This window comes from Oculina patagonica, unplaced genomic scaffold (genome assembly GCF_052425735.1).
Source record: "Oculina patagonica isolate OP01 unplaced genomic scaffold, crgOcupat unplaced197, whole genome shotgun sequence".
Taxonomy (NCBI): Eukaryota; Metazoa; Cnidaria; class Anthozoa; order Scleractinia; family Oculinidae; genus Oculina; species Oculina patagonica.
The window spans coordinates 2,468-13,956 of NW_027558032.1; the positions used below are offsets into that span (position 1 = coordinate 2,468).

Below are 11,489 nucleotides of genomic sequence, written 5' to 3' on the forward strand. Positions count from 1 at the left end.
TTCTCATGCTAGCACGCACGGAACATTCAAATAAGCAAGTTGTAAATGTGAGAAAAAATCCATTGAAACGAAAACAATAAAAACAACAATAGCCGACAGATCCTTTTGTGTCGGCCTTTCGTCCATTTGACCGAAATGAATTTCTGACCTCGGTTTTCATTCGTGAACCGCGCGGGTTTCGTTCGTGAACCGCGCGGTTTCGTCTCGTTCCTCCCGCGTGCAATACACGCGTTCTGCCCTCGAGCTTCACGCGTGCCAATGTGCATATGATTCCAGGCGGTACTGTAGATGTCACATTGATCGCATACAACGCCTGGGCCGCCTGTAGTATAAATAAAGTTTTTTTCTATGGCTACATGTCAATGTATAAATCGATTGGTTTACCACAGGAACCTTTCCTATTGACACCACAAAAACAAGACTACAGCTTCAAGGTCAAGTTATAGATGTTAAACAGAAAGAGATCAGATACCGAGGAATGCTTCATGCCTTTGTGAGAATTGCTAAAGAAGATGGCATCAAGGCTTTGTTTAACGGGTTAGTAATATTCCCAGAAATATAGTTATTCCATTCTTGAAGTGAAGCAAGAGAGCGCCTGATTTCTGTATTGTTGCCAACTGAAGATGATCATGTAAAGAATTTTAAATTTTCAATGTAGTGGCCTTATGGTTAGTGTGCTGGACTCCAGAACGTGTGGTCTAGGGTCCGGAGCCCTGGCCAGGGCACTGTGTTTTGTTCTCATAGTGCCTCTCTCCACCCAGGTGTGTAAATGGGTACCAGCCAATATCCTCTCTTTCTCTCCACTCCTTCTCTTGGTAGTTTGCAGTCTATCATGTCTTTTTTTCCCTTTTGATGCCCAGGTGCCCACATCATATACATGGATGTAAACTAGTATTCTATTACGTAATTAAAGATTTTAAAGGTTGACCTTTATTTCCTATCACTGATGCTAGTGTAGCGCCAGCACTTTTGCGTCAAGCAACCTATGGATCTCTGAAACTAGGCTTCTATCATGCTCTAAAGAGAAGGCTGGTCAAAAATCCAAAGGGTAAGCTTAGTAAATCTGATTTTATTACCACTATTAATAAATCCAAGTGTTTCTTTCCTCCCTTAAATATTGCTAGTGTTACCACTATTAAGTTAGTCATCAGTGTTTAAAAGTTGTTTCATTCTGCACAGTCTAGAGGATGCTGGCCTGTGTCCATATGTCTTTGTAAGCTATGTAACCTCTCCACCAGAGGTAGTACCAGTACTATTGGTTGCTATGGAAACCAGATGTATTGACAGCCAGCCACTTACTCTCTGCGCAGGCTTTAAAGAATGATGGTTTGATCCTAGATATTATTTTTTACAGATGAGACTTTGTATTACAATGTAATTGCTGGTGTTATTGCTGGAGCTGTTTCATCAGCTATTTGTAACCCAACTGATGTTTTGAAGGTAATTTGAAAAGTGAATAGTGAGCGATGCTAGCCTTGCATTTTCTTCCTTGATGTGGCAGTGCTAAAAACAAATAACTTAAAGAGGTCTAATTAACAGTTTTCCTTAATGGGAAATACATGTCACAAGGTAATGCAGGCCACTGAGGAGACACTATTTCATTTTAATAATTCAGTTTTTAGAAAAGAACGTCCTCGGAAGGCTGCTCGCTTTCACTCCAACTTTCTTCACGCATTTTTTTTTCCACAGTTTCAACTTTTCCTTGCCCCCGGCCCACTTACTGCCCCTGGGTCTCTGATGTCTAGAAAATAATGGAAAAGTAGGAAGTTGTTTATCCATGCAGTTTTTTTTTGAAAAATAAGTTAACTTAACTCAGCATAGAGGTTCATGCTTAAGATAAGGTACATGTACAGTTTGTCAAGAACGATATACTGGTAGTATAACTGTATTTCATGTTTCGTGCTCTGACATAAGATGTTTGGGAGCACTAAGTTTCAAGGTAGATTTGCCCTTGAAGTTCTTTGTAAATTTTAACTGTTAAGGAAACCCATCAGGGCCATAGCTGGCAAGAGGCAAGATGAGGCACTTGCTTTATCTAGTTTTTACCCCAAAATTTAAAACAAAATACGTTAAGTTGGAATTCCCAGTTAAACAAGATTGATTTTTCTCGAGAAATCAGTAACCAATGAAATTAAAAACCCCTAGCATGGTCTTGCCTTGTCTATGTTGAAAGCCTGAAAACAGACCTGCCCATATCAAGTTATGTTATACTTATCTGTTTACTCACTTTTTTTCAGATTCGTATGCAGGCTGAATATCAGTCAGGTGCCAATGTGGTCAGAAAAGGAATGATTCGCTCTTTCATGTCCATGTTCAAAGAAGAAGGAGTAAGGGGACTCTATCGGGTAATTTGCTGCAATTTTAATTATTTATTGCGTGATTTACATTATAAAACATAGTGATGTAATCATGATATAAAGCCCATAAAAATAGCAATAAATATAAAAAAGAAATAATTCTAATTAAACAGAAAAGAAGAAAATGTCAAAGTTCAGGACATTCATTTCATACAACAACAGAATGTTTTAAGTAAATTTTTATGGTGGCACTAGCATATCTTTTAGGTTATAGAATAAGGAAAGAGGTTTTGCTGTTGTCCTTTCAGGGAGTTGGTCCCACAGCACAGAGAGCTGCAGTTATTGCAGGCGTAGAGCTCCCAGTTTATGACTGGTGTAAAAAGAAGATTTTGGATTACAAAATCATGGGTGACAACCCGTACACACATTTCTGGTTAGTGTTGGACACTGTTCTGCCAGTTATAAACTGTAATTTATGGGATTCAGGATGGTAATACTCCACCCAGACAGAGAAGAATCATTGATTCATGCACAACACAAAGAACTATAATAAGTAGATTTAGCCAAGCCATAAAGCAGAGCTCCTGGGTTATTAACTTTGCCCTTTATTTACTGGTAATCTAAATTTACTAACTATAGACAGAAAAAATTAGGACTTGAGCCTGCAATCCAATGGAAAACCATAACCTGGTCAGTGGTCAACTTCAAAAAAACTATGTGTCCTGGATGAGTTCTACACCTGAGCCCACGATATGGTCATGTGATACTGGTCAGTGGATACCTTGTTTTGACAGCTGTCAATTGATCATAAAGTGGATGTAACCTTTCATTTTCCAGTATGCCTGGCAGTATGCCTCTAACTTGAGTATGGCCGCCATGTTACATGTGTAGGTACATACATACATATGCTCTAGCACACCACTTTGCTAGCCATGATGACATGTTTTCCCATTTCCATGGTTATGGGGCTGCTGGAGCTCCGCTAAAAACTGCTTTGATTCCAGGATTAGAACAGAAATACATTATACACACCCATCTGTGCAAAGATATTATTGATAAATATAAAAAAGATTGAGTGATGTATTTTGTGATTTTGCAGTGCTAGCGGTGTGGCAGGTTTTGCAGGTGCTGTTGCATCAAATCCCATTGATGTGGTCAAGGTTGGTTAGAAATGCAAACTTAATACCAAACCACTTTGTTCCACTGCCCTGCTGACTTCCATTGGTAGATACTAACCGTCACTTTTTTAAGCATATACCGGTAATTCACAACTCTGTAAATACATTAGGTTTGTCGTTGAATAAAGCATCAAACAAACAGTTGACAGAAGAAGAATTTCAGTGAATTTGTGTCGAAAGTTTCATCATAATTTAATGTTTTTGCTGAGAAAAAATATATTTTAATTAATGCTTCAATTTACCCACAAAATCTCAATTTTTTAAACAGAATGAAATATGTGTGCTATGCTCTGTTCATAAAGGCAATACAAACAACATGATGAAGAAAAAATGGCTATGTGAAAATTGAATATTCAATATATTGTGAGCTCAAATTTCTTTACAAACATGTATTGCCAGCGAAGTAGAGGGCAATCAACCAACACATAGCATAATGACAACCATTATATTAACAAGAAAGAGGCAGGAATGGGGAGGAGGAGGGTTGGTGGAAAAGTTTGTGTCAATGAGATCAAGAACAGCACATCCATTATACAACAATAAATTATTCTAAATGCGACATTTAGTTGAAGACGCCATCTTAAATTCAAAATTCAAATTAGTACCCTTGCTTCCATGTTCCAGCCTCTCTCTGAAAGTAACTGGCTAAATCGCACATAAAATTTTATTTGTGGCAAATAATGTATTTTTAAACTGAGATCACCATTGGGGCTCAAGTGGGCAACCATCAACAACAGTGGCAGCAAGAAGACACAGCACTCAAGCCACATATTTTAAAATTTCAGGAATTTTTCCACGGAAATGGGTGGGGCAGCGATGTAAATATTCGGGCCCATTTCACAGTTTTGTGAATTTTATAGTAAAACCCTTTCCTCTCAAACAATATTCAAGATAATTACCGGTACCATTTTGTTACAAACTTAAGGTTATCACAATTAACTTTTATAAAATTTTGAAAACGATCTCTGGCTTAAAAACTTTAAAAATATGAGCTTTCGGCTGTTTGAACTACAACCTTCGACGGGTAAAATGTAAAAAAGGTAAAAAAATCTGAGTGTGAAGTTGAGAAATAAAAATGCTAATAACTAAGAATATTTGTATTCTCGTATTTTTAAATTTTTTAAGCCAGAGATCGAACGTTTTCAAAATTTTATAACATGTTTTATCCTGGCTGCGGTCCTTCAATATTTTCACTATTAACTTTGTCATTTGTTTGATAAACTTACCTACTGTTTCAGACAAGAATGATGAATCAAAGAAATTTGAAATTGAAGCCTGGTGATGGGACTGTCATCTATAGAAGTGCTGCACACTGTTTAGTTACAGTAAGTTACTATAAATTGTGACAATTTTTACACCTTTCAGTGTTACATGCATAGCAGCTTTCTATCAACATCCATTCTTCAACGTGCTAAACAAAGAACACGGATCAAAATCTGCCAATCACAGCCCACTAACATGACCATCTGATCTTGTAGGCTCATTTGCATGAAACCAACAACGGTATGCATCAGTTCTAATTGGCTCATTACAAACAGCACGTCGAAAGACTTTGTCGAAAGACGATGTTGAAAGAAGGATGAAGAAAGACAGCTTTGCACCTAACACTGAAAGTGGACCCGTGTTATTATTAATTTATTTCTGTTGAGCATCAAGTATCTGTTTCAAACTTATCACAAAGTCACATCATGACATGGTCAGACATGACCGTTATCTTCAGTCACACTACTTACTAGTGCAGATATATGTAACAACAATTTTATTATTTTGTACCCCTTCTAATTGCATTTTTAATTTACAAAATGATTTAAGGTTTAGTGTCAATGCCCTCTAGTACAAATGACCAGTATCATTTTTCACCTGTACCTGACATTATCTCTTTTTCTCTTTTTTGTAGACATTCAAGTCCGAGGGGTTTTTTGCCCTCTATAGAGGATTTGTACCACAGTTTTTGAGATTATTCCCATGGAATGTGATTGTATCCTTGAGTGAATTTCTTAACTTTGTTTGTGATATTTGTCTTAAATTTGTTGATTTTTTTAACAAGTACCTGCGACATTTTCCAAAATTATTTTCCACTGTACAGCTGCAACTTAATGGCTATTTTGAAAAATCCATTTGCTAAATATGTTGCCTGGTCATGAATGCCTAGATGTGTTGTGTTCTTGGACAAGACATGTTACCACTCTGAGCATCTTTCCATGTAGGAGTGTAAATGTGTACCGCAAAGTTATTGTTAAGGCAACCCGACCAAATACTGGGTTGGACTAGTATCAAAGGTAAATTAGAGGGGGCAGAGGGGGCACCCCTCCCCCCCCCCCATTTTTCTTCTGACGCCTTAACTTTTAGTCGCAAATGCTCCCAGAATGCTGTAAGCATCATCTCCACAAACTTGAATTTTTCATGGGGGGGGGGGGGGGGGGGGAGGTGGGGAGAGGGGGCTTGCACTCTCACCAAAATTTCCCTGACCCTTTCTTTCTGAATTTTTTGGATCTGCCTGACTGTCTTGAAGTGGGGGAGTACGCAAAAAAAACTATTAATAATAAATTGCTAAAAGTTATTACAACTCTTTAACTCCTCTGCAGTTCTTTATGTCATATGAACAGTACAAGAAGTTTGGAGACAAAACTTTATAATTTGTAGGAAACAAATAATTCAGTGACTAATTCAGCCTTTTTATTAAGGTTGACATAGGATTATGTTTCTTTTTCATTATAAATAAAATAATTCTACTATGACCAAATTAATTTATGAAGGTTTCAAATTATGGTGCTATTTATTATTATGACTGATGAATGAAAAAAAAAATTATTTTGTAAGTTATATGTAGACATTTGTATTGATCATCAATAAATTATTAAATAACTATTATTTTTAGCCAAAACACATTTAAAAATATTTTTTTTGTAATGCTGTTGGCGCTGTTGTGTTCTTGAGCAAGACGCTAAATTGTATATTATTAATCATTGTCATCATTATGGGCTATGTTGTGGTTTAAATTTATCTTTGATTTAATTTTTTAAAGCAGTTTAATTTTAATTTTTCCTTTTCTCACAATCATTTTCATAACAACAGGGAGGCAGCTTGGCCGAGTGGTTAGTGCGCTGGACTCACAATCCGAAGGTCGTGGGTTTGAGTCCCGTTCTGACCACTAGCTGGTGTTGCTCTCGGTCGCCCTGAGTTCAACTCCACAGCTACGTTTGTAAATAGCCAACTGGCCTGCATCCTGCCAGTTGGATTTTTAACCATGTTATGTTTATTTAAAGTATTTGTTTCAGTGTTTATTCAGATTAGCCCTGAAAAGTCCCCTCTCGGGGAGTGGTCAATTAAGTATATTTTTTTAACATGCAAAAGATGTCCTATTCAATATTGCGGGGCTAGTGGATATTATCCATCACTTGTCTCTGGACTTTTTGTTGGCAGATTAAGGTCATTGCCCTGTATTGCATTGCGCATCCTTACTGCGCATAATTTTACGCGTAATAAGCGCGCGCGAGCGCGCGCACATAAACAAAATGGCGGCTTTTTTCTATGTGGTTTAGTCCGCAAGAGAAGTAAATTGTCGCTTTCTCGTAAACGAGTCTGGTGACCTATCAATTTTTTCTCATATTTTGGGTGTAGCGATCATTAAGTTCTTTCTGTAAAATGAAAACAGATCAATTCTTGTGTTTAAAAAATAAATTATCGCTAAAAACGTGTACTTTGCTAGTACTCGCAGAGGAATTTTAAAGGAATTATATGGAAGATACAAGGTCTTCCTGCTCCTAAACGAATCTGGTGACCCCCCTTTTTTATTTCAAAATTTAAGTTCCCTTTAAGTAATAAACCAATAGGCGAAGTTTGGTTAAAAAATTGTGTTCAGTTCTATTTCAGGGCAATGACCTTAAGTGGGCCACTGAAATAGACCTTTGGGTTAGCACATAATGGTTCCAACTTGCCCGAAGGACAACATGGAAAATCCATTTTCTTTGAACACTGCATAATCTGAAACAAAAGAAAATAAACTGATCTGAAAAATTTAAGCCAATGATATAAATTTAAACCACAGCAGATAACTGCAAACTGCTAGGCAAATCTTAAGAAATGTCTGGGGTAGTAACCTGGGATGGGTTAGCATTCCATTCTAGGAGAGTAAGAATATCCCTTGTAACTTCATACTTATAATGAAAACTAATTAAGTTTTCATTATAAGTATGAAGTTACTGAATAAAAGTTTAGCTAGTGGTAAGCAAGTGAGTCACTGGCTAAGGTCAGAAACACATGAAACACCTATACGTGGAAAGGTCGAAATTTAACTTTTGTACAAGCAGCAGAAACAACAATAAAAAGTAGACACCCATAAAATTTTATTAAAAAAAGGTACAAAAGCTACAACATAACTGTAGATAGGATAAATCTTTCAATTTATATGTATTTACTGATCAATGGAAATTCATGGGAAGATGATTGATTTAAGGACTAATAATACTGAAAAAAAATAAAGAAATTTTTTTATTAACTGCAGAGTTGTTATCGTGATAGTCTACCGTTAAGGTATTTATTTGGCTATAAGCCCGATCCCCACTTTGAGTAGCCTGCGAACACTCACAGTCGTATTTCCGGAAATACGTCTGCGTTCGCAGGCTACACTTTTAGCCGAGACTCTAGATTTTCGGTTCTAATAATAATAATTTTTTCTGTCACAACTTGGTGAGCCTGATTGGAAAATGTGAGGATTTTTTTTTTCTTTTTCAGCCATTACAAACGAATGCCGGTCAACCCGCCACCAAGCAATCCCGCCACCAACCAACTCGCCACCAAGCGAAGTCACCTCGGCTCATGGATTAAAGAACGAGGAATACACCAGTTTTGGTGGCGAGTTGGTTGGTGGCGAGGTGACCGGATACCTTACAGACCACACTGACTACAAACTGAAAGAGCTTATAGAATTGAAGTCTTTCTAATTTATTTTGTCCATTGTTTGAAACTTCTTATTTCAATTGGCAAAAACTCAGTAGTATCTTAATTTATTACTTTCTTTATAAATTTTCTCAAAATATTTTAAAACAAACTAGCTAGTCTAATACAGTGTTATTTTAACTACAGAAGAAACCTGCGTAGCAGAGCGCCTGTGTAGGTTTTTTAGCGCGTTTTAAAGAGAGCACGACCGCGAGAGGGCCACGCGAGGAATCATTGAGGAGGCTTTTCCTCGCGTGGCCCTCTCGCGCCTTTCGCGTTTCCCATACGCGCGCTCGAAACAACGGCGCCTGCAACGCAGGCTACTACAGAAGCAGCCATCACGACCAAGGTGAAAGTACAAATTCTCCTTACACATCACTCTTGATTACTTTTTAATGTTACTTCTGTGAAGTTAGTTTTAAATCGAGATTATCAGATTCTCATCCCGTATAGCTGATGTGATTCTATATTCCCATCACTTAGCTGTTCGACAATGTATTGTAATTGTAATGTGAAAAGAGACATCCAACCGTACTGTACGTGCTTGTAAAGAATAATTGATCAGTAATTCAGATCAGAGATTGTGATGTCAAGCGATCGCAACTGAATTTCATTGTTAATTAATGTGAGGTGGTCTTCTGGCATTTGGTGGGAATTCTTGATTCAACAGCAAAGTAATTAGGAATAATGAATGCCATTATCAAAGCTGGTAGATTTTAATGGGGTATAATGTGTGTGTGTCTTTAAACACATCATAAAACCTGCGTTCAAATTTAGCAAAGCATATTGTGTCATTGAAGATCTTATTAAAATGATAACATTGTTCTTCCGTCCCCTTTCTCCTTAATTTTTTTTTCTGTCAAGCTGACCCTGTGTTCAACACAGGGTACTGAATTATCAACCTCACGGGAATGAAACTTTTTTATCCACTCCAACTTTGAAGCGCGCCAAACCCAAAAATGACCAGGGACAGAACATTACTGAGTTTGTCTACTAACAGCCCCAAGATTTTTAGCCCCGACCGTGCACCAATCGATACTTTAACCCTTACAATGCTCAGCTCCCTATATTTAACAATTATTCTGCGAAATCGCGCGGAATATCGCCTGATACTTAGCCGACGAGGCCGTAGGCCGAGTTGGCTAAAATCAGACGATATTCCGCAAGATTGAGCAGGATAATTGTTTTATTATTCAACAAATTGTCAACGAAACACATTTTGCAGGTAGAAAAACTGTAATTATAAAGCGCTTAACAAGATTTCGGACGAATCTTTGCAACCTACATATATCGCAGGATATCTGTTATGTACGGATGACAGATAACGTTAACATTTTGACCATATATGGGCAGCGCGCGCATGTGTTGAATAATAACGGCAGTTAATTCTGCCTCAGAGCGGCCGATACAGAGAGTTTCAACTGTATACAGCGCAAGCAGGAGGGCATTTTGCGGGCGCATGCGTGCAACCGCTGTACAAAGACCGCGTGATCTTGGGAATAAAAATGGCGCGGAAGATTCAAACTTTGTTTTTTGTACTGTTTATCGTCACATAATTAAATATAGACGTAAATTTCGCTAAGAAAAAGTGTTTTGTGTGTGGCAAGCCTCTTATAAAGCAGATTTTCTGGCCTGGTTCGGGATCGTTGTTGAAAATAATGGGAAAATATGTGGGACAGGTAGGAAAGCCTTCACCGACAAAATCAAACAGGCCGTAAAAAGAGGACAACATTTATTCGTGTGCTGGAGTGTGATATATTAGGATCAAAACTTCACATCAAATCAATTGCTGTAATACAAGCAGAGTGCGAGCAATATTATAGCTTGTCGGGAGATTTTTTGCCTAAAGGGACGGCCACCAAAGAAAAGGGTTTTCCCTGAGTAGAAAGACATGTTTCGGTGTTCTTTACATGATAATGCAGCTCACTGATGACTCTAAAGCAAGGCCAACTTGCCCTCGACTGGCAAACAGAATTTCCTGGAACAAGAACTGCAGATCTTTAAATCACATTTAGGCGACACAGAAGTAAAACAGTCGTTATAACAGAACGAACATCAATCTTAAAGAAACAAACGTTGAAATGAAAATTTGAAAATAACATTGTTTATCGTTAAAAATTATTTCTTTAGACATTTTATGCAGCAGTTATTAGAACGTTTCTGAAAAATATATATATCGCTTGTTCGTTTCATGCTATTTTTTGACTGGTGATCAAGGCTAGATTTTGATAAAGGAGCCAAAAATGTACTAATTAACATAGTGAAAATGTAAACAAATAGTCTACCAGCAAAGAATTACCATAACACTTTAAAATTAAGACCGATCTCAGTAATTCTTTTCTTGTTCAACGGAATAATTGTGGTACATCGAAATGTGAAGTTATTTTGACCAATGCTTAAGTTTAAGGAAATAATCACAAACGATAGTTTCTCTGTTAGAATAAACCAGCGAGAACGTACGTTAAAGAAAGCTAAAAATTACCACAATAGACCATTTTTTAACGCTACCTTCGCAGCATTAAACGATAGTTCAAGTACTTCAGGCTCCATATATCATCGGTAGACGCTGGAGATCAAGGTTAGATTTTGAGATTTTTGCATCGTGAGAACGATGAAATTGCATTTTTATGAAAAATCTGAACAAAATCATGACCACTCGCTCAAACCCGGGATACTTGATTATAACATCGTATAGTTAAAACTGCTGTTTTATATTTTAGTACTAAGTAGCCGTAGCGCTTTGTCCGTTTAGATCTCCCAGCTATTAAAAACATGGGCAAGGTATTACGGTTCTCGACATTCGGTCGCCATTTTGTCCACGCGCAATGTTTAATACACATAGCCAAAGTCGATCAGATAAACGGCACGCCGACACCAAAGTATGCTTGTTGTTGTCAGAAGATAAAGCAAGGACTCTTAGTATCGTATACAGCAAATAAAACTTAAAACACCTTTTATTTTGAGCTGAAAATTAGGCCATAAATTGTGAAAAATATGTAAACAATCGATAGCAGAACTTCTCTGTCGTGCGCACTAGCCCATATCGACGCATGCGCACGCAAAATGCCCTCCTGCT

General features: G+C 37.5%; 1 protein-coding gene across 2 annotated transcripts; it reads left to right on the forward strand.

Annotated features, from left to right (window-relative positions):
* Positions 1-291: 291 nt before the first annotated feature.
* On the forward strand, positions 292-8,636 carry LOC144640132 (kidney mitochondrial carrier protein 1-like). Of its 2 annotated transcripts, none has more exons than XM_078499341.1 (10): positions 292-537; positions 954-1,048; positions 1,355-1,440; positions 2,238-2,345; positions 2,606-2,730; positions 3,397-3,457; positions 4,714-4,800; positions 5,373-5,453; positions 6,061-6,904; positions 7,364-8,636. In XM_078499341.1, exons 1-9 carry the CDS (start codon positions 479-481, stop codon positions 6,109-6,111), a joined length of 753 nt encoding a protein of 250 aa, XP_078355467.1. In that variant the 5' UTR covers positions 292-478; the 3' UTR covers positions 6,112-6,904; positions 7,364-8,636. The 2 variants fall into 2 exon arrangements, with proteins under 2 accessions (XP_078355467.1, XP_078355468.1); XM_078499342.1 differs by having other exon boundaries at positions 959-1,048.
* Positions 8,637-11,489: the final 2,853 nt, after the last annotated feature.

Excerpts from the sequence above, each read along its gene's own strand:
- LOC144640132 (XM_078499341.1), top strand. The coding sequence starts at position 479 with ATGCTTCATGCCTTTGTGAGAATTGCTAAAGAAGATGGCATCAAGGCT. Across the intron at positions 1,441-2,237 it reads ACCCAACTGATGTTTTGAAG|ATTCGTATGCAGGCTGAATA; the intron begins GTAATTTGAAAA and ends ACTTTTTTTCAG. Across the intron at positions 2,346-2,605 it reads GAGTAAGGGGACTCTATCGG|GGAGTTGGTCCCACAGCACA; the intron begins GTAATTTGCTGC and ends TTGTCCTTTCAG.